Source organism: Lissotriton vulgaris, chromosome 1_1 (genome assembly GCF_964263255.1).
Source record: "Lissotriton vulgaris chromosome 1_1, aLisVul1.2, whole genome shotgun sequence".
In the NCBI taxonomy this organism is placed as follows: domain Eukaryota; kingdom Metazoa; phylum Chordata; class Amphibia; order Caudata; family Salamandridae; genus Lissotriton; species Lissotriton vulgaris.
Window position 1 is genome coordinate 1132900067 of NC_141685.1, and position 24201 is coordinate 1132924267.

Below are 24201 nucleotides of genomic sequence, written 5' to 3' on the forward strand. Positions count from 1 at the left end.
ATCAGGTGGTTACTGGATCAGCAATGTTCACTCAGAGAGCGGGTGGTTACTGGATCAGCAATGTTCACTCAAAGAGCGGGCGGTTACTGGACCGGCAATTTGCACTCGAAGAGCGGGCGGTTACTGGACCGGCAATGTGCACTCAGAGAGCAGGCGGTTACTGGATCGGCAATGTGCACTCAGAGAGCAGGCGGTTACTGCACCGGCAATGTGCACTCAAAGAGCAGGCGGTTACAGGACCAGCAATTTGCACTCAAAGAGCGGGCGGTTACTGGATCAGCAATGTGCACTCAGAGAGCAGGCGGTTACTGGATCAGCAATGTGCACTCAAAGAGCGGGCGGTTACTGGACCGGCAATGTGCACTCAAAGAGCAGGCGGTTACTGGATCAGCAATGTGCACTCAGAGAGCAGGCGGTTACTAAATCAGCAATGTGCACTCAGAGAGCAGGAGGTTACTGGATCAGCAAATGCACTCTAAGAACAAGAAGTTACTGGACTAACAACGTGCGTAACAAGAGCAAGTGGCTACTGGACCAGCAATGTGCGTAACAAGAGCAAGCGGGTACTGGACCGGCAATGTGAATTCCAAGTAACTTACAGGACCAGCAATGTGCGTGCCAAGAGCAACCGGTTACTGGACCAGCAATGTGTGCTCCAAGAGCAAACGGTTACTGGACCAGCAATGTGTGTTCCAAGAGCAAACGGTTACTGGACCAGCAATGTGCGTTCCAAGAGCAAGAAGTTACTGGACCAGCAATGTGCACTCCGAGAGCAAGCTGTCTGGACCAGCAATGTGCACTGCAAGAGCAAGCGATTCCTGGAACAGCAATGTGTACTCCAAGAGCAAGCGGTTACTGGACCACCAATGTGCGTACCAAAAATCAAGCGGCTACAGGTGCAGCAATGTGCACTACAACAGTAAGCGATTACCATGCCAGCAAAGCACACTCAAAAAGTAAGCAGCTTCAGGTCCAGCAATGCATGCTACAAGCGCAAGTGGTTACAAGACGAGCAATGTGTGCTACAAGAGCAAGCGGTTATTGGACCAACAATGTGCGTTCCATGTACCTTACTGGTCCAGCAAAGTGTGCTCCAGGAGGAAGCAGTTACTAGACCAGAAATATACGCACCAAGAGCAAGTGGTACCAAACCAGTAATGGGCGCTCCAAGAGTGTAGTTACTGGACCAGCAATGTGCGCTCAAAGACCAAGCAGTTACTGGGTCAGCAATGTGCCCTCCTAGAGCACTTTTACAGGACCAGCAATGTACACTCCAAGAGCAAGCGGTTATGGGACCAGTAGTGTGCACTCTAAGAGCAAGCAGGTACTGGATCGCCGGTGTGTATTCCAAGAGCAAGCAGTTACTGGACCAGCAATGTTCACTCCAAGAGCAAACAGTCTGGACCAGCAGCTTGCTCTGCAAGAGCAAGCGATTACTGGACCAGCAATGTGCACTCCAAGAGCAAGTAGCTACTGGATCTCCTGTGTGCGTTCCAAGAGCAATCGGTTACTGGACCAGCAATGTGCACTCCAAGAGCAAGCAGCTACTGGATCTCCTGTGTGCGTTCCAAGAGCAATTGGTTACTGGACCAGCAATGTACACTCCAAGAGCAAGCGGTTACTGGACCAGTAGTGTGCACTCTAAGAGCAAGCAGGTACTGGATCGCCGGTGTGTGTTCCAAGAGCAAGCAGTTACTGGACCAGCAATGTGCACTCCAAGAGCAAACAGTCTGGACCAGCAGCTTGCTCTGCAAGAGCAAGCAATTACTGGACCAGCAATGTGCATCCAAGAGCAAGCAGCTACTGGATCTCCTGTGTGCGTTCCAAGAGCAATCGGTTACTGGACCAGCAATGTGCACTCCAAGAGCAAGCAGCTACTGGATCTCCCCTGGCTGTCTGGACCAGCAATGTGCACTGCAAGAGCAAGCGATTCCTGGAACAGCAATGTGTACTCCAAGAGCAAGCGGTTACTGGACCACCAATGTGCGTACCAAAAATCAAGCGGCTACAGGTGCAGCAATGTGCACTACAACAGTAAGCGATTACCATGCCAGCAAAGCACACTCAAAAAGTAAGCAGCTTCAGGTCCAGCAAAGCATGCTACAAGCGCAAGTGGTTACAAGACGAGCAATGTGTGCTACAAGAGCAAACGGTTATTGGACCAACAATGTGCGTTCCATGTACCTTACTGGTCCAGCAAAGTGTGCTCCAGGTGGAAGCAGTTACTGGACCAGAAATATACGCACCAAGAGCAAGTGGTACCAAACCAGTAATGGGCGCTCCAAGAGTGCAGTTACTGGACCAGCAATGTGCGCTCAAAGACCAAGCAGTTACTGGGTCAGCAATGTGCCCTCCTAGAGCACGGTTACAGGACCAGCAATGTACACTCCAAGAGCAGGCGGTTACTGGATCAGCAATGTGCGCTCTAAGAGCGCGGTTACTGGATCAGCAATGTGCCCCCAGAGAGCAGGCGGTTACTGGACCGGCAATGTGCACTCAAAGAGCGGGCGGGTTACTGGACCAGCAATGTGCACTCGAAGAGCAAGCGGTTATGGGACCAGTAGTGTGCACTCTAAGAGCAAGCAGGTACTGGATCGCCAGTGTGTGTTCCAAGAGCAAGCAGTTACTGGACCAGCAATGTGCACTCCAAGAGCAAACAGTCTGGACCAGCAGCTTGCTCTGCAAGAGCAAGCGATTACTGGACCAGCAATGTGCACTCCAAGAGCAAGCAGCTACTGGATCTCCTGTGTGCGTTCCAAGAGCAATCGGTTACTGGACCAGCAATGTGCACTCCAAGAGCAAGCAGCTACTGGATCTCCCCTGGCTGTCTGGACCAGCAATGTGCACGGCAAGAGCAAGCGATTCCTGGAACAGCAATGTGTACTCCAAGAGCAAGCGGTTACTGGACCACCAATGTGCGTACCAAAAATCAAGCGGCTACAGGTGCAGCAATGTGCACTACAACAGTAAGCGATTACCATGCCAGCAAAGCACACTCAAAAAGTAAGCAGCTTCAGGTCCAGCAAAGCATGCTACAAGCGCAAGTGGTTACAAGACGAGCAATGTGTGCTACAAGAGCAAACGGTTATTGGACCAACAATGTGCGTTCCATGTACCTTACTGGTCCAGCAAAGTGTGCTCCAGGTGGAAGCAGTTACTGGACCAGAAATATACGCACCAAGAGCAAGTGGTACCAAACCAGTAATGGGCGCTCCAAGAGTGCAGTTACTGGACCAGCAATGTGCGCTCAAAGACCAAGCAGTTACTGGGTCAGCAATGTGCCCTCCTAGAGCACGGTTACAGGACCAGCAATGTACACTCCAAGAGCAGGCGGTTACTGGATCAGCAATGTGCGCTCTAAGAGCACGGTTACAGGACCAGCAATGTACACGCCAAGAGCAAGCGGTTATGGGACCAGTAGTGTGCACTCTAAGAGCAAGCAGGTACTGGATCGCCAGTGTGTGTTCCAAGAGCAAGCAGTTACTGGACCAGCAATGTGCACTCCAAGAGCAAACAGTCTGGACCAGCAGCTTGCTCTGCAAGCGATTACTGGACCAGCAATGTGCACTCCAAGAGCAAGCAGCTACTGGATCTCCCCTGTGCATTCCAAGAGCAATCGGTTACTGGACCAGCAATGTGCACTCCAAGAACAAGTGGTTACTGGACCACCAATGTTCCTTTCAAAAAATCAAGCGGCTACAGGTGCAGCACTACAACAGAAAGAGATTACTGTGCCAGCACTGCACACTCAAACAGCAGGAGGTTTCAGGGCCAGCAAAGCATGCTATAAGCACAAGTTGTTACAAGACGAGCAATGCTTGCTACGGAAGTAAGTGGTGAGAGGACAATCAGTGTGCACTACAAGAGCAAACAGTTACAGAACCAGCAATGTGTGCTGCAAGAGGCTACAGGACCAGCAATGTACACCCTATGAGCAAGCAGAAACAGGACAAGAAATGTGAGCTCCAGAAGCTAAAGTAGTTACAGGACCAGTGCTGTGCACTCCAAGAGCAATCATGTACAGGACAAGCAATGTGTGCCACACAAGCAAGAGGCTGCTGCATGGGAGCAATGTGCAATCCAAGTGCAGTCGGTACAGTGACCTGCAATGAATGCTTCAATAGCAAGCAGCTACATGACCAATGATGTGCATTCCAAGAGCAAGTGCCTACAGGACCGTCAATACCTGCTTCAACAGCAAGCAGTTACAAGATGAGCAATGTGCCCTGCAGGAGCACGCAGCTACAGGATCAGCAATGTGCACTCCAAAAGGAAGCATCTACAGGACCAGCAATGTGTGTTGCTACAGCAAGAGGCTACTGGACAAGCAGCATGTGCTTTAAGAGGAAGTGGCTACAGAATCAGCAACGTGTGCTATAATAGCAAGCAATTACAGGACAAATAATGCATGCTTCAAGATGAAGTGGCTACAGGACCAGCAATGAGCTTTAAAAGAGATGGGGCAATTAAAAGACCAGCATTGCACATTCCATGTGTGTGCTTTAAGTGTGCAAGGTTGAGAACAGAGTCAGTACTAAGCAACGTATGCCAGACGGCTTACAGGAGTAGTCATGTAAGGTAGTGATGGGTGATCCAAGAACTGTAGGAGTTACATGATCAACATGTGGGGTGCAAGTACTGCAGAGGTTACAAGGCAAGTAATATGTACCTCAGCGAGTACCGAAGAAGTAATGATTACTTTGGGGTGCAGTCGCTATCACAGGACAAGTTAGTAATGTGTGACATGAGTGAAGGAGTCATTATGGGATTGGTAAATTGTACCCTCTAAATGTGTTTTCAAGTGCTGCAATATAAAGTATGACCATGATTGTACTACAGGACTTGTCTATCACTGTTCTACAGAATATGTTTGTAGGAAATCCAGATTTTCTATGTGACCATCCCAGATTTTTTGCCTTTTGTTGACACTATATTTTTGCTGGCTTTAAAACTCTGTGAACTTTACCCCTGCTAACTAGTAATAAAGTACCCTGTGCTCCCCCATTCAATACCTCTACCTAGTATATGGTACAAGTGTACCCAGGGCCTGTAACTTAAATTTCATTTGTGGACTGCAGAACCTATTGTGCTATCTACAATGGCAGTGCAAAATGGCCTCAGGCCTACCATTGTAGCCTGACCATGTAAAATGTAGAAGTGCAATTTGATCGGTTAAAATAAAACATATTGACAGGTCAAAAGCTCTCTTATAAATGTTAGTAAGTTACCCCAATGTAGACCTGGTAGCCCTCAAGGCAGGGTGGATGCTATTTAAAAGTAGGACATGGAGAGATTTAATGTTAACATGTCCTTACAGTGACTTGCACCCAAAAGCTACGTTTCACTGTGGCAGGCCTAGCAGTTCTACATAGAAAACCACAGTACTTATTAAAATCCTAATAATGTATCTCAGGAATGGGACTAGCTAGAAAAATAATTAGGTAACTTTTTTTTAATAAATATTAAGGAAAAGTAACTTTTAAGACAGTTGCTCTTTCCCTGCCTGAAGCTCCTGGCAGCTAATTTGCATTTGCTCTCCAACTTGTCCCAGCCAGGGGTTAGCATTGGAATAGGTGTGAAAAAGGTGTGAAATGCCTCCAAGGAGCACAGTAAGTGACAGGTCGACCTGAACTGGCAGGGATGACTTCCTTGAGCTCACCAGAATGGTGTGAACTGTGAGCATCCTTTTTAGCATTACAGTGTCAAGACCTGCTGGAGTGTCAAATCCTGCTTGACAGGTCTACTGAGGTTTGCATATAACACATGGTGAAGACTTGAAAAGAAAGAAACAGGATGTGAAGACAATTTTTATGTATCCACTGTCTGGTTGCTTGAAAGCTTTTTGCCTACCAGATGTCTATCTCTGAGTGTATTGGAGTACAGTGGCTGCCTCAAAGAGAATTTCTGAATTAGATTGGGGGGCTCACTAGGTTTACAATATTACACTCCCCCAACCCCTAGAGCCCAAATTGAGTATGGCAGCAGACTTTCACCATCTTGAAAATTCCCAAATTGAGTAGAGTTGGACCCGGGAACGGTTACCCGAATTGTTAGGACCTGCGGAGGAGCCATTCATAACCACTACCTCATGACAGACATAAATGTGACATCTTCAGGCATTCCCTTCAGAAGACTGCTTTTGATTGGCTAGTTGGCCTGCTTTTTAAAATAATTCCTTTTCTCTGGTTGGTTAATATTGTGCATCTGTCCAGCCTTTCGGTGCTTCGTTCCCTACCCGCGGACATCACAAACTGATTATTTTGGTTGGTCAGCTCTGGCCATCTCTTGACTCCTCGCTTCCACACCCTTCCCTCCCGTCACACGCAAATTCAGCGTCCATCCATGTCGTTGTATGGCGGGGGGAACATTTAGCCCCTTTTCCACAGGCCACTGGCCTGCTGTTGAAGACTGTCATAGGATCCAGGAGGTATGATCAAGATTAAACAAGCATTCACAATGCAATAGGTCTTGCATTACTGAAAGTTTGACCTATTGGCGTTGCAAATGATAATGCAACGCCAATAGCTCAAACTTTCAGTAATGGAAGACCTATTGAATTGCAAATACTTGTTATGTTTAGTCGTTGTACTATAGAATGTGTCGCCCATTGTAGTACAGAAGGAAGCTGCCACTATTCTACAGAATGGAAGGTGACCATCGTACTTCAGAATTTGCCAATCACTTAATAAAGAATGAAGCTGCCATTGTTCTACTGAAAGTGACCATCACTGTACCTCAGAATGTGTCTGTCATGGTACTACAATATGGGCATCTTTGCATTACAGAATGTGGTCCTTCCTGCGCTACAGAAATTGGCAGTGACGTTATTACAGAGCATGACCATTAATATGTTTCCTGTTGACAAGGACGTCCTTCTGTAGGTAAGCTTGCAGCTGTATGCGCCACAGTGCAGCAATAAGGTACTGCATGACAGCGGCAGAGAGTAGCGTGTGTAACACACTTCAATGTACAGCATGTGAAGGCAGCGTTTGTTTAGTTTTGCATGTGTGGCACATTAGAAGGAAACTCATGCCACTAAGGCCTAAGGGCCAGTTGTATGAAGAATTAATTTTGCGAGTCTCTAATTCCGCTTTCTTGCAACGCGCTATTAAAGACTTCCAAAATGAATTGTGCTAATGTGTCTCAGGCACATTAGCAATTCACAATGGGGTCGCAAATGACCTGCTTCATCAATATTCATGAGGCAGGTTGCAATTTGTGGCCCATAGGGAATGGGCAGTAAAACAAGGATGGTGGCCTACTGGGGACAGCAGACCACCATGTTTGTGTTTGCTTTGTTTTTTTTCCAAACGCAGCCCGATTCCTTAAAGGAAAATGGGATCCGTTTAAAAGAATAAAAAAGAAAAAGTTTATTTTCATTTTTTAAGGGCAGGCAGTGGTCCATGGGGCCATTGGCTGCTCTTAAAAACCTATTTCGCCTCCATTTGCGAATGGGTTTTCATCAGAATGAACTCGATTGTAAACAGCAATTTTTTTGCGACTGGTATTCAGTCGCAAAACATATCCACCAGCCTTTGTGACTCACGATTAGGAAGGGGCACCTTTGAAACTCCCCTTTCTAACACTGACTGACAAACTCATTTTGCGATTCGGTAACAGGTTACCAAATCGCAAAATAGGGGTTTGTAAATGGGAAAAGTCTTTTTTGCAGTTTCAAAGGGCTTCTAGCCCTAAATTACTAGTGCTGTGTTAATTCCGATGATGCTTGTAATGGGAGTTACTGTTCTTCCCTGATGGCTACCTTATGGTTCGACGCTATTGCAATTTACAGAATGAGCAAAATTCTGCATTGCCTAGATCAGACATGGCCGCCTTCGGAGACTCATTGCTTGTAACCAGTTTTTGACGTGACTGTTGTAATTAGCAATCAAAAGACGGTAAGTCAGGATGTATGGCAAGCATACTTCCTTCCTCTTTCATTGGGTCAAGCGGGAGAACTTCTACAGATGGACCCATGGGTTTCCTTTTGCAAATGTTGATCTGCCTCAAGGGAAGCCACTGACCTTGGCAGGAGGAAGACAGGCGGGAACTCCTGCTCTGCTGGAAATGGCTTCAGGATTGGCAGTAGGGTTCGGAAAGTGAACGGCAGGTGGCAGTGTCAAGCGGGAATGGACCCCTGTTGTTGGAAAGAGGAGAGTGTTTTCAACCACTCCCATTAGATGAAGGCAGGGTGTGGGGCTCCTACATTGCACCTCTCTTAATAGAAAGGTGAGGCTGGGGTTAGTCATTCCCTGTTGGAAGGATTTTAGCGGCTTCTCCTCATCCTGCAAGTGGCAGAACAAGTTGAATGTTCTTCCAATGGGAGCACCATGTAGTGTTTTCTGTCGCTGACTGGACACTGTGCCCAAACTTTGTGTTAGAAGATACTGCATGATCCTTTTAGGCAGTTAGTAAATTGTGTCTGGACAACACTTACGTAAAGCACACATTTGTAGAGCCTGCACTGACAGCGGTTCCTTTTCATTATAATGCTGCTTGTTTCTGTGCAAGTTAAAACTTGCAAATGCTGTGGAAGAGGCTGCAAGCTAACTGAACACAAGTCAGTGTTTTAGCAGTGCAGCAGCCTACATGCATTATAAAATCCCTCTGGTGACCCTACGTGACCCAATCCAGCACAATATGGTGCCTCATCGCGACTCACCATTAATGACTGTCCTTCGAGTGATCTCCCACAGCACCAGGCCATAGGCCCAGATATCCGTCTGTTTGTAGGATTCAAAGGAGTCTGTGCGGATAGTTTCATCCAGAACCTCTGGTGCCATATAGCGCTTAGTGCCAACTCGCGGGTTGTTTCCAATATCCAGGAAATCACCATTCTGGGAATGCATGACAGCCAGACCTGAAAACAAGAGATAAACACATGCATCAGAACTGGACTTGAAAACATACACCTGCATCAGAGCTAGACCTAAAAAAAAAACACACTTGCATGCATAAAAACAAGAAACACACACCTGTCTTGGAGGCAAACCACATACTCGCATCTGTCAGAGCCAGACCAGGCAGCTAGAAAGACACAGCTGCTCCTAGTCAGTCTTAATGTAAGTTGAGTTACAAATTTTGAAACCCAAAACCCACACATGCATCCGCCAGCTTAAAAACAAGAAACTCATACCTGCATCAGAGCGAAATCTAAAAAAATAAACATAAGCCTGCATCAAAGCTAGGCCTGAACACAAGAAACACACCTGTGTCAGAGCCAGACCCAACACAATAAATATGCATCTGCATCTGAGCCAGACCTAACACAATAAACACAAACCTACATCAGAGTCAGACCTAACACAAAAAACTAAGTCTGCACCAAAGTTAGACCTGCAAACTAGAAACCCACACATGCATCTGCCAGACCTGAAAACCAGAAACTCACAGTTGAATCAGAGTCAGATCTGAGCACAAGAAACCCACATCTATATTAGAGCAGAAGAAACATACTCGTTCATCAGGCAGACTGAAATACGTACCTGCATTGAAGGCAGACCTAAAAATAAGAAATATATGCCACTACCAGAGACAGATACAGCACAAAAAACACACTACAGTATCTAAGCCAGTCCAAAATACTAGAAATTCCCCCCAGCATCAGAACCAAAACGAACACAAGAAACCTATACAAGCCTCAACCTCACTCAAAAACAAGCATTGGTATAGCCAATAGGTCGCGCTTTTGGGACCTTATAAGTATTTAGTTATGCAGCACAATATCCTTGGTACAACAACAACAATTGTTGCATGGCGAAACACTTATAAGGTCCCAAAGGCGAGACCTATTGGCTATGCCAATGCTTTTTTATTTTTACAAATTAAGCATTGCTTCAAGTACACATCTACAGACAACAAGCAAGGCTAAGTCCTACCTAGAGAGTAAACAAATAACCAATCTGTGCTTACAGCCTGAACGGCAGCAAACACACCCGGCGTCAGCAATCTACCTACAGAGTTGAAATACTGTGTCCAGTACAACAGACGCTGGGGTTCGAGGCCTTTGAGGTGAAGAACGGCCTTGGTGCGAACAAAACAAAACTGTGAAACCGGAAGGCAGGACAAAATCTCGCACGTGTAAAGAAAGATGGGATGGAAGAAAGAACGGGTGACAGCAGGAAAAGAGGGAGGAATAAGGGAAGGATTGCAGGTGAGGTAAGAAGTAAGGCAGGTGAGGGAAGGAGGAAGAAGGAATATAGAAAAGACAGACGGAGAAAGGACAGACAGAAGGAAGAAAAGAGTGAAGGATGGAATAATGGAAGAGAGGCAGGAAAGAAAGGTAGGAAGCAAGGGAGCAGGGAAAGGAGAAAGAATGGAAAGTCCGGGATCCTGGGGCAAAGGATGGAGCGGCCGGCGGATACTATGGAGGGACAAATAGAATGAGGGAAGTAACGCCAGGGAACGTGAGAAGGAAAGGGAGGGATGTAAAAAAGGTAGGGCAGGAGGAAACATGGAAGGTAGGAAGGATGGACGAAAGAGGGAAGGTAGGGCGGAGCAGACCGAGGGAGGGGGAAAGAAGGAAGGTGGGCAGCCAGGGAAAGAACCTAGGGAGGGACAGAGAAAGGGGGCAAAGAGGGAAGGAATAAATGGAATGAGAAAATAATGGGGCAAAAGAAAGAAGGAAAAAGAAAAGGACGAGGGAATTAAGTAGGCAAATGTGAAAGAACAAAGAAACAAAGCGCAGGGGTGAAGATGCAGTTAGGTACGGGGAGAAAAGGATGAAAGATAGGAAGAACTAGGGCATATTCACAAAGAGCCGTCCAGACACAGCAAAAAAATCACAAATAATGTCCGTGCTGGAGGCGGCAGCTGGCAAAGCAGAGGAACACATGCTGACTTCATAAATCTGGGACAGGAGGCCTGGAGGCGCGCCCCTCCACGAGTCTTATCAGAGCCATTAACTCTCAGCATGACTCCCAGAGAAAGGCTTCGAGAGCAGGGTATGAGTGCAGGGGCCAGGGCTGGGCTTTTAATTAAGGCGTGAGTGCTGCTTTCACAGCCAGGTTCCAGTGAGGGGGGCGGTGCGGCTCCGGTGGCTCAGAGAGAGGCAGTCACTGACTGCGCTGCTGCAGCTGCAGTCAGGGAGTGAGAGCAGCACCCGCAAAAAGGGGAGAGAGTGAGGGAAGCTCCCTCAAAAGGGCAGATAGTGAGTGCAGGTCCCACAGCCAGGCTTGAGTGAGGGTCCCAGAAAGCGCTCAGTCACTGCAGCTGGTGCAGCTGGTATCAGAGAGTGAGCAATGAGAGCATCTCCCTCAAAGGGCGGAGAGAGTAAAGCGTGTGTGCAGCTCTGGCAAAAAGGCATAGAGAGCGAACAGTCACTGCACATCGAGCAGCAGGTATCAGAGAGTGAGGAAAGAGTTCAGCTCACATAAAAGGGCAGAGTTTGAAGAGTCGGTGCAACTCCTGCCAAAGGACAAAGGGGGTGAGAAGTGAGTGCAGCTCCTGAAAAAGGTAAAAAAGTTTGTGGAGTGAGTGCACCTTTCTGCAAAGAGGCATAGAGTGAGCGGTGCAGCTTCCGCAGTCGGAATCAGAGAGTCAGTGAGTGCAGTTCCCACAAGAAAGAACAGAGTGAGTGCAGCTCACAGCAGCCAGACTCGGACAGTGAAAAAGTGAGTGCAACTCCTGCAAAATGGCACAGAGTAAGGAGTGAATATAGCTTCTACAAAAGGGAAACAAGGAAAGAGGAAGGAGCAAACAAGGAGAGAGGAAGGAGTAAAAAAGGAGAGAGGAAGGAGTAAAAATTGAGAGAGGAAGAGAGAAAGGAGTAAAAAGGGAGAGAGAAAGGAGTTAAAAAATGGCAGCGCGGCCATGAAAGTGATGCTGTAAGGGTGCCCACAAGCCATGCACTTAATGAGCCATGACGAGAGAAGAGAGCCAGATGGCGCCTCTGCTCGTAACTGTGTGTGTAACAGCACGTTCTACGCCACACAAAAAGCTGTGGCCGGCTTTTTAAAGCCCACTCACTAAATGTCTCTTCAGCGCATGCGCTGGCTCAGGCGAGACCTAAAAAGGAACACATCCCTGCATCATAGCTAGGTGAAAAAACAAGAAACACATGCCTACGTCAGAATCAGAACTGACACAAGGAAACACACACTTACGTCACAGCTAGACCTTCAATGAACACATGCTTGCAATGCATCAAAGCAGATCTAACAGTAGAATCACACAACTGCATCAGAGCTAGACCTGAACACAAGAAAAACATGCCAGAGTCAGAGCCACACCTTAAACAAGAAACACACTGCTGCCACAGAGCCAGACCTAAAAACAAGAAACACACACCACATCAGATCCAGACCTGAAAAAAAATACAGTCCTCCATTAAAGCCAGACCTGAAAACAAGAAACACACATCGCATCAGCAACAATAACAAGAAACACACGCCGCCATCAAAGCCTTGAAAATAAGAAACACATGCCTCCATCAGAGACAGACCTGAAAACAAGAAGCACATGCCTCCATCACAGGAAGGTCTTGGCAGAGCATCTGAATATGTGACGATTTGCCTTGGTGCTGTTGTACAGAACAGGGATCACAGTGGAAAGAATGGGCTCCAGATGCATAAACAATGACACAGTGTGTGTTACCCCTGAAGTGCTTATGGAAGCCACTCAGGTGTAACACACACTGGTGTCCACGTTTCCAGTTCATTGGGCATGAATCCCCAACCCTGACTTCATTGGCCACAACACCACTGACTCTGTATAGATCTCAGGACTCTGGCTCACCCAAGTCTGCGATGCAGCACTGTTTGTTGGCCTTCACTAGGATATTGCGGCTCTTCAGGTCACGGTGCGCTATGGCCGGTTTGCCTTGTGTCCCGAAGATCTCCACGTGGAGGTGCACCAGTCCACAAACAATGGAGAGCGCCAGCCGCAGACATCCCTCCACGTCCACATTGGTCCTCTGCAGGTAGTCATACAGCGAGCCACTCTCGTGGTAGTGGGTGATGAGCCAAAGTTGGGTGCTTGAGTTCCGGGATGTCATGTCTGATGCGATAAACCCTAAGACAGGTGAACAAAAAGCATGTGGTGAGCATTCTCGTACTTTACAGAAGTCACCACTCCAACAAGTGCCTATTCGTGGCTCTTCCTCCTACTTTCAAGGTAACCTCCACCCCAGCTTCAGAGCAAGGATTCTTAGAGCCCATTAGCCCTAGCAGCAAGGCATTATTTAAAGCAAATACTTGTAATCTGGCCTCCTCATCTGGCCATTTGTGGTTGCACCGTAATCCAGTTAAGTGACAACAGTGCAGAAAAGAATCATCTATGTTACATTACTACGTCTTTTAAATTATTCTTTATGTAAAGCCACCATATTTGTGAAATATAGTGCTTATCTTGTGTGAGGTTGAATCTAGTGCAGGATATAGCTAATGGTGTTAAAGTGCACATCCCCATGCATTGTATAGAAAAAGAAACAAAATGTACTGGGTTTGGTTACTGAGGACCATATTTTCTGAAACAGATCAAATCAACCACTGTCTGTCCTGCACTTTTTACACATGACTAAAGAGATGCTTCAAGTACAATCAGCATCACACTGGAAATCGCAAGTAAAAAGAAAGTGTAGTACAACTAAAACTTGGCATGTCCCCAAAACGCCAATGTTTATATAAACATGTACACACATTTTCTCCTATAAAACAGTACGTTAAAACCCAACTAATTAATATTTTGAGAACAGGAGTGTCTCAACAATAACATACACATTTACCAGATATAAAACTCAAGGTGCACAACTTGCGCCAGAAAAGAAACCATAACAGCAATAATCATGTCCTGAAGAAGGTATCGCAGCAGCAAGGGGTGTAGCAAAGTGCTCTTTTTGCCATTTTCACCCCCACTTTTTGCCTGGTATCTGATGCAATTTTGACAGAATTGCACTGGGTTCCTGCTAACCAAGTCCCCAGTGCCAGATCTCTTTCCCTAAAACTGTACATATGTTCCCCCAATTGGCCATAACTTTAGCACCCCATGGAAGTCCCTAGTAAATGGTACCTCGAGTACCCAGGGAATGGGTACTAAAGAGGGTTCCTAAGGGCTGCAACATGTATTGTGCCACCCTAAGGCACACCTCACCTAACTCATGCAGACTGCCATTGCAGGCTGCATGTCTTGGTGCAGATAAAAGGGAAAACACAACATGGCACACATCCCTGTGTCAACATACAAAGACCTGGTTATGTATCACACATATATTTCCAAATTACAGGGGAATGTCACACCTTTTCTTTTTTAGTCAGACAGTGTTTTATATCTAATCATACACCCATGTGTCCTTTTTTATAAAAACAACTTAAAAACAGGCCGGTATTCCACAGAGCTTGACAAGTGTTCAAACCTAAAAGGTCAAGGAAGTGACTCACGTAAGCAACACCTAAGGAGCAATAGGTAGGTACTCACCAATTAGCTCACTATGTCATCATCAGCACTTGGCCGACAAAAACGGAAACCAACTCCCAGTTATTTTTGAAAAAGGAAAAGCAATGTGTCAACAGAAGTGATATTTATTCAAATCCAAACAATCCAATCCCTAAAGACCCCCGTTGAAAAAGGAGGCCTATTGTGCTACTCCCACATGATTAAAATTGAGTTACGGAAACAAAAAACAACTCTCTTTAAATTTCGTTGTGCTCCTTAGGTGTTGCTTACATGAGGCACTCCCTTGACCCTCCTCACTTTTTAGGTTTGAATACTTGTCAAGCTCTGTGGAATAACGGCCTGTTTTAAAGTTGTTTTCTAAAAAAAGACACACATGGAGTGTGTATGATTAGATATCAAACCCTGTCTCACTAAAAAAGACATGGTGTGACATTCCACTATAATTTTTATATCTATGTGTGATACATAACCAGGTCTGTTGATAATATTGAGTGGAGGGCGTCTTGGTTTAATTTCCCTTTCCAGCTCCCCCTTTTGAAATACACCTCCCTTTGTGGCATGCCTGCAGACACAAGCAAAAGGAAAAATTGATGGACGGGATGCTAAACAATGCAAACATTCATCCCCAGTCAGAAAGATCTGGGTTTAATCGATCGTTCTTTTTCTCACCATGTCACCCCAGTTGGACCCAGCCACTTGCAAATCAGTCTGGACCCTGTTCCTCCTGGGAACAGTCCAGCCCGAACTGCCAAGCCAGGCCCTCCCAAGGCCAGAAACAAGCATCCTGGGACCAGTTTTGGGGCATCACCCCTCATCAACCAGGCTAGCTAGAATCCAGTGGCGCAGTTAGCACGGGGCCCACGTCTGGACATACCATTCCACTTAGGGCACCAAATGCAATGGCATGCAGTATAGGTATGCCACCCCTACAGCAGGCCTTAAAGCCATAAGGTAGGGTGCACTATACTACATGTGTGGGCAAATATGCATGAGCAAATATGCCCAAGTGATGTCTAAGTCAATTCTTAGGTATCACACGTGCACGGGGAAGCCATTTAAATAGATGTGCTGGACACTGGTAAAAACAAGTTCCGCAGCTACATGATGGCTTCACTGAAATCTATGCTCTTTGGTATTGAACACCTTATAATAATAAACCCACACTGATTCCAGTGGTGGATGTATTAATACATGCACCCAGAGGGCACCTTGGAGGTGCCTCCTGAAAACCTGCCAGCCTATAGTGTGCTGGCTGACTGACGTCCACCAGCCTTTCACCACAGACAGGTTTCTGACCCACTGCAGGTGAGAGAAAAATTACCTGATCTGGCCGGAGGTGTTGTCACCTCCACCAAGCAGGATGGCTAATAATCAGCTTATCAAGACAGTAGGCTTTTGAGGCCTCTGTCGCTTTTGATATATAACTGCAGCATCCCAAAACAGAGGAAATGCCAACCCCATGACCTGGGCCCATTTTGCACCAGGAATGTTTGGAAATTAAATAAGCAGGGTGGCATGGTGCACTACCAGGCCAGTCACACCTCTAATGTGAGCTGCCTGATTTGCCCCCTTTCTGAAAATTCCACCATCTTGGGGATGGCAGAATTAGTAACTCTGGGACAGGGTTATGCTCACTTCCCATAGGAAATGGTCATAGGTGAGGTGTAGTAACCCCTAGGGTAAGTAGCCTATTTTCTATCAGCCTTCATTCCCCTTAATGCCTCTAAGTCTAGAATCTAGGGGGGCCCCTGGCACCAGGAAAGCAGATTCTGATGACCTAAGAAGAAGAACACAGAAGAGTCACAAAGAGCAAGAACTGAGGAGCAGCAACTGACTTGGCTCCAGCCGCCTGCCTGCTGCCCCCAACAATTGTGCCAACGATGACTCGTCCTGCATCTGCTCTGCCTCAAAAGCCTGGTTAGATTGCCAGCACTTTAAGGAGCAACCTGTATCTCCCGTGGAGTAGCAGAGCGACTTTCCTGCACCTTGCAGGCACCCAAGAAGAACCCTTAGGACTTTGTACAGTGATAACCCGACACCGTAAAGCACCATTGCACCTGTAACCCCCCCAGCCTGAGTCTAAGTGGGCCAATGGTGCCAACGGGGTTCTGATACCCCCAGAGTCGTACTTCACCCTGGGTTTGCCCAGGCTGGACTCCCAGTCGCCACCTGCATCCTCTTTGTGCAGGCCCCCTCAACCACAAGTGTCTCCAGCAGCGCGGACCCGACGCCTAAAAGCACCATGCATCTGGGCCCCACAGCCCGGGGAGAAGTGGACTGACGGTGTCCTTACCTGCCAAGCATCTCGAGGACTAAGCCCCCCTGTGGGTTCAACTAGACTGCCCCCCCCCCCCGTCCCAAATTGAAGCATTTTATCACGAGGACCATTTCCTATTGAAACGAACGGGGCACCTGACACCGAAAAGCACCACTGCACCTGGAGCTCCCAGAGCCTACTGAGGTGTCCTGTTGGTGCTGCCTTGGACTTTGCCCCATACTTAACTCCAAAAGATCGGTTCTGTAAGTCGCTGCTAAGTACCCGTATGCAGTATATGTGTTTTCCCCCTTAGAATACCATTACTGCTTTAAAGACAATACGTGCTATTTTCCATATTGGCGTGGATCTCCTTATTTAGTGTGTGTATAATTTATTAACTGTGTATATGCAACAAATGTCTAACACTCGTCCTTAATAAGCCTAAGTCTGCTCGACCACACTAAGACAAAAAGAGCACCTTGGGATTGTTCAAGTAAGCACCTGTCCACTCATAATGGATTCCTGGACTCTACACAATATAGCTCTTTTTGGTATATTAAATAAAGAGCCAGCTTCCTCCTGGAGGCAAAACATTTGTCAAACAGCTGACCAAAGTTTGACATTTTGCACAATTTATTAAAAATCCACTGGAGTTGCCGTGCATACCGTGGGATCACACTGTAGCCAATACAAAACCCCTTGTAGGCATGTTGTCACAATTTTTCGCCAGATGTGCTGTCGTTACTTGTTGACAATGAACATCAGTAATGAACAAGTAGGGGTAGCGCCTTTAACTCCTGCTTTCATTTCGTGTCCCAAGTCAAAGGGAACATGAAGGCCCTATCAGGAAGAAAACGTAACCAGAGCTCTAAGTGATATGTTCTTGTCAATAGCATTGACCTCTTTCTCTAGACCGTCAGCAGTAAGTGGGAAGCTAAAAGTAGGACACGCCTCAATCTGTGATATCAACAAGTGTCAAAAGGTACATGCTGCAACTTTCCCTACGCCAGCCCTATCATCATTTATGAGGAAGGGTCACTAACGTTTGATTTCGCCTCAACCATACATATTTAGATACCGATGGGTGAGGGATTTTATACATAGACGTTATCCTATGACACTCACTTATCTAGGAGTGTGTTGTAACCAAGTGGCCTCTTCCACTTTACAGAAAATTGAGGACAAATTCGCCCCAGATGAGATGCCTAAGTGCCTCCATCTTGACATATCTATTAGCCCTTTTGTAGGACGCCACTCTGTATCACTATAGGTGAGTCCTTTTCAATGGAGGAATGCTTTGAGTCTATGGCAAACACACCAGACACACATTTTTAGGTCGAGGACTCCGTCACACTGCGTAAGCTGTGGGGCGGAGCTCCGAAGATTTAATGTTTTTTAGTAAGGGGGCTTGAACCCGTCCCCCTTCTCCATTGGCTGGCTTCCTAAACGGAGGCCAGCCATTGGAGGAGAGGGACATCACTTGGTTCAAGCCCCGTCTTTTTCAGATTCAGGGGACGTTTTTTAAAGCTTATTTCTATTTACTTTCTCTCCTCTTCCCATTGGCTGGAATTTTACCTTCTAGCCAATAGGAAGAGGAGAGAAAGTAAACCACGCCCCCGAATCTGAAAAAGACTATGCTTTCTCCAAGGCATTTCTGCCTCGCCTCGGAGAAACGTGGACGTTTGGAGGCACCTCTCCTGAGTGGCAGTCGCATTTCCTCTCTACTTCAGTCCGTGTTGAGAGCATGTGGGTCTAAGCGAGTGCGTGAGGTAAGAGGGAGCTACCGTCTTTTAGAAAACCAAGTAAAACAATGCTAACGGTGCAGATGGAGTGACCAGACCGAGGTAACAATTGCCGCCCCCTCTTGAATATTCTTGGATTACATCGGCACAGATGACACGTTTAGCTTTAGAAAGCAATCCTGGATCATCCAGATTGGATTCGTCGTGAGCTATTGTACGGGCAGGGATCGCAACGGTCACCAGCCAATAAATAGGGCACCAGTTCGTGGCTGCGCATTTGCAGAGAGTCTCGGTTTACAGTTCTCCTTTCAGAGCGTGGTTTCCGACGTGGTCGTTCGTGCTTGTCACCGTTTACCAGACGCTGAAAGAAAGTTGCCTGAGCTCTGCGACTTTACTGCCCAAAGGATCATTGGAGAAAGGCTCGAACATCCCAGTGGCACTCGCTGGCATCACCCAGGCATGTGTCCGGGTGGGCAGCTGAGGCCAGCTGTGGAAGTATGCTCACTCGTGACCCCGCGAGCCCTGCTTGCAGAGCCAGCCCCCTGCTTCCGGGCCACGTTTTCCGCAGCTCTCTCCTTTGTTGTCAGCCCCCTTGATGGATGGGGGGCAGTACAACCCGGCAGGACAAAAAGCTGCACCCTCGATTTGTGTTCATTTGCATTAAAGTGCTTGGAACAGCTGTTTTGCTCGCAGAACCGGAGAGGCCGCAATCTGTCCTGGCTGTATTTGTCCTGCCTCCCGGGGTGAAAGACTGCAAGATTAATTGCTTTGAGGGGGGAGTCGGCGCTGCGAAGAGCCCTCGGGTGGGAGGGGCGCGCTTTACATGTGAAACGACCAGAATCAAAGGTGAGGCCGGACATGTGTAAAACAACTTGTGTATTGACATGCAGGGGAAAGTGAAGGGACGCCCCCGCCTCGGGGGTAGGTTTTTCGCAGCCAGCAGGTAGCCCGGCCTCCGGTTTCACCCTTCAAACCAATGTCAAGGATACTTTGCTTTGCACAGGGAGGTGTTACACAACTCGTGTAAAGGTGCACTTATCTGCGAAAACAGCACTTAAATGTCTTGGTGTTTGTTGACAGGATAAGGGGGAGGTGAATATATTCTATCTATATACATATATACTTATATATATATATATATATATATACATATACATACACACATATATATACACACACACACACACACACACACATATATATATATATATATATATATATATATGCACACACATATATATATATATATATATACACTAGCAGCCCGCCCCGACCTTGTCCAGGAGCATTCAGGCTTCCCCTACCCCCGCCTGCCCCGACATTGGCAAGCAGCCCGTGCCCCTGCCCACCCCGCCCCCCGCCTGCACCGACATTGCCTTTCCTCAGCCGATCTGTTTTCCCACCTGGCCCGACCCCCGCCTGGCCTGAGTCAATGGAGGTCGGACAGTACTACCTTCAAAATGTTCCACCCGTCACCTTGTTAGTCCCTGTCCCCCGCCTGCCCCGACCCGATATATATATATATATATATATATATATATATATATATATATATATATATATATATATATATATATATATATATATACATACACCTACTCCACTTCAATGTCTAAGAAGCGCTGTAAATAACAGGTATCACAATTGCCAAACATGATGATAGTCCATTTATGGATTGCTGAATGATAAAAGGCTATTTGCTTCACTTATTTTTGAATATGAACTTTGCAGACATCAGCAGTGAGTGTTAAACTCAGGAGGCTACTTTGTTATCTGGGCACTGCCAGGAGACAGACATTAGGCCACCAGGTCGGTGAGAGATGAGAAGTAAAGCGTGGCCCTCTGCCCCTCAGCAAAGTTCCGGTTCTTCACTAAACCCCGCCTTCCGCTGTTTCTGCTCCTTCCTGTACATTTGCCTCGGATTCAGAGAGAGGTGCAGTTTTCACCCGGAGAGGGATCATAAGTGCAGTTAAGAGGCTTTCGGAATCTGGCCTCGGGGGACAAATAAAAGGGCGGGCCCGGAGTGAGTTAACCAGCGCCGCTATGCACTCTCCTGCAGCCCGCACTGCTGGCGGGGGTGCGTGTCGGGTCCTTTCTCGTAGCGCACAATAGACGTGATTTATTGCCCTGCAAGGGGTGAGTTGGCAGTTCCATGAGCCATGAACGCAGAGGCACTGGTTGCTTCTTTGAAGAAAGGTGTGTGGCTGCACTTTATTGGGCTGCAGGCCCAGATGTTCTGCAGTGACTGCACCTGACCTCTCTGGTATGCTCAGCTCTACATCCTAATGAGCAGGGTTGGATTGGGATCAAAAATAGGCCCGGGCACCCAAAGAAAAAAAAAATTGCCTGAGTGCCCACCCTACTGATCCGACCCTGCTAACTAGGTCCTTGCTGCTCACTACTTACTGGTCATATAGTATAGACCATAAATATCGAACAGCTGACCCCACCCCAACAACAGAGATCAATGAAGGACATAGATGGACTGCTGTATAGCAGCAAAGAGATATAAGGGAAGAGGATGTCTAAAGACATTTGATAAGACATCAGATATCTGGGGAGTACAGAGAGCCCTTTCAAGACTTCGGAACGGTATAATATAACTTGTGAGTGCCCACATATTAGATGAGAGAGGTGAACTGGTATTGCGTCAACATGTTATGTTATGTTATGTTATGTTATGTTATGTTATATTAAATTTGTAGAGCGCACAGCTACTCAAAGTATCCCGGCGCTAGTTCCAGAAAGCCCAGCACACTCCCATCTAAAAAGGAAAAAAAAAGGAAAAAGAGAAAACCTCAGAAAAGCAGAGTTTTTAATTTCTTCTTAAAAGCTACCGGGTCCGACACCCTCCTAAGGGCCAGCGGAAGCTCATTCCAGTCTAGGCCTGCTTTGCGGGTGAAAGAACACCCGCCCAGCCTGTGGGAATTGAAACATGGGTTCTGTATTAAGAACTGGTCAGAGGAGCGTAGTTGCCTAGAAGGTTTGTAAAAGACAAAGCGCTTCTGAAGATAGAGCGGACCCAACCCATACAGGGCCCGTTGGACAATGGACAGCATTTTGAATTTAAGACGGGACTCAACTGGGAGCCAGTGCAGGTGACGTAGATGGATCCGCACACTCTGTCTTAGAGATAGTCTCAGGAGTAGTCTGGTTGCCGTATTCTGGACTACCTGCAGCTTCTTAGTCAAATAACCCGGACATCCCACCAGGAGAGCGTTGGCATAGTCCAGGCGGGAGAGGATCAGAGCCCGGACGACCGTCTCTTTGGCACCACCTGGCAAGATGGGGAGAAACTTCCTCAGAATTTTCAGGGTGCCAAAGCATGCTTCTCCTGTACGTATATCCAAAATTTGGTCTGGCGTAATTTTGTGACATTACACATGATGCAAGTCTAAAACTCTAGAGCCTGAATACATTCCTAGAAAATGCATTTAGATGATCTTCTGTATTTTCATCATCATTACGCTGTACTTGTAGAATGGCGTTGATTTGGGGGGCTGATGGAAAAATCTGAGTCAAATGTGACCTCCAGGTTTTTACTTTCTGTGATAGAGTAAACATCCTTACCAGATCTTGTGGCCAAACAAATGTTATTGTATCAATGATCACACCTTCCGGAGTTAACATTTTTAACACTGACTAATTCAGGCATGGGTAAATCTCTTTAACCTAAGCTCTGTGTGGGTGTAAATGCAATAGGTCATGCATTTGCGAGTGATTAAGCTATTGGCATTGTAAATGACAATGCCATTTATTTAACGATTACGCTATTGGCAATGTAAATGACAATGCCATTTATTTATGATTTAAAAAAAAAAAACACCCCCAAAAAATGTCATGAGCAATGCCAATAGCTCTACTTTTAATAATGCCGAGACCATTGCATTGTAAATGCTTGATTACTTACTACTATTCCTATACAGGTTGCCCCTTCGTATTTTGTCCTGATGAAGACCCCGATTAAAGGTTTTGAATGACCATTCTTTTAGCGGGTCAAAACGTCAACAACCTTTATGTACCTTGACCACCTTTATATACGTTAGCCTGGACTACAACATTCTCCTTGAAAAGTGATTTAATTTACTAAACCTTGATCCACAACCAGAAGGATATTGAATAGGCTATCTTAACAATAGACAGGCTGTGTGCAGTTGCCTGCGTGCATTGTGGTTCATCTTTTCAGTTCTTAAACTGTAAATATTCACCAGCATTCACTTTTGCACAATTGTCACTTGTTCCCTTGAATAAGCAACCACTGTGTTCCGAATCAGTAAAAATTTAATATAGGTGGACCTTTGTATATTTTATGTCTTTGTTGTTGTTATTGCTGTTTTCCCCTCTGTTTTGACACCATAAAGGCTCTTAACGATTCAGTGTGAGTTTGATCTGTGAGAATTTGTTTCTCTGTTTGGCAAGAAATCTTGACGTATTCCCGTTGGACCCTTTCGTTGCGTGTATCATGCTTTTTATCACAGTTTTTGTACAATTTTATTGTTGGGAATGCCACTGGGGCCTCTTCAATCTAAAACAATATTGAACAATAGCATAAATGTTATTTTGGTCACAAACATTACCATAGCAGCGCCTGTCACTTAAGGAAACTATTTTGTGTGTGGATTTGCTTCTTGTGAAATATTAGAATATTGTCGCTCATAATGAAGTTATCCAATGGATGAAGAGTGGTGACCCACTGCCCCATGCTGTAGTGGGAGGAAGGCAAATGTGAATGACACAACAACAAACCAATGGGTGAAGAGGGCATACTGAAAATGTACATTGACACATCTATACTAATATAATAAAGAGAGAGCCCAAACCTTTGAGGTGGGTAATCTCAGAAACCACAGCACCAATCACAACACCCAATACAGCGTTGGAAAGGTCAGTTGCATCAGAAGGACATAGGCTATGCAGACGCCCACCATATACATTTAAAAGGTAAAAGAACCGTGCCAGCAAAGTAATCCCTTGTGGACGTGTCTGCGTTGTGCTGTGGGCGTGTGCTGGGGGCGTGACAAACGCTGGGGGCGTGTGGTACATTCCGGCCTTCATGCCATGTCTCATATTGTGTGCTAATCCCACCCTGCTTCCTTTAAATACCCCTGCACCCCATAATCATAACCCACCCTTACTCCTTAAAATACCCCAACACCCTTAAACACTAACCCATCTTAAAGCTATAAATATACCCTGTACCCCAAAACCCAAACCTATTCCTAAACCCTAAAAATACCCCTGTACCCCACAACCCAAACCTAGCCCTGAACCCTATAAATACCCCTGTACCTCAAAACCTAAACCTACCCCTGAACCCTAAAAATACCCCTGAACCCCAAAACCCAAACCTAGCCCTGAACCCTAAAAATACCACTGTACCCCAAAACCACCCCTGAACCCTAAAATACCCCTGTACCCCAAAACCCAAACCTAGCCCTGAACCCTAAAATACCCATGTACCCCAAAACCCAAACCTAGCCCTGAACCATAAAAATACCCCTATACCCCAAAACCCAAACCTAGCCCTGAACCCTTAAAATACCCCCTGTACCTCAAAACCCAAACATACCCCTGAACCCTAAAAATACCCTAATACCCCAAAACCCAAACCTAGCCCTGAACCCGAAAAATCCCCTGTACCCCAAAACCCATACCTATCCCTAAACCCTAAAACTACCCATGTACCCCATCAAACAAAACTATATCTGAACCCTTAAAATACCCAAACACCCCAAAACATATACCTCAGTACCCCCAAACATATACCCCTATACCCATACTTACCTTATCCAAACATTTTTTTAAAACATG

General features: G+C 46.4%; 1 protein-coding gene across 1 annotated transcript in view; it reads right to left on the minus strand.

The window, feature by feature from the left end:
- Positions 1-24201, minus strand: part of ACVRL1 (activin A receptor like type 1) — a 183519-nt gene that overhangs the window by 17511 nt on the left and 141807 nt on the right. The window contains exons 7-8 of the mRNA XM_086963787.1: positions 12736-13011; positions 8663-8860 (exon numbers count right to left, since the gene is read on the minus strand). Of these exons, the coding sequence (XP_086819913.1) occupies positions 8663-8860; positions 12736-13011 (474 nt within the window). The remainder of the gene's footprint in view (positions 1-8662; positions 8861-12735; positions 13012-24201) is intronic.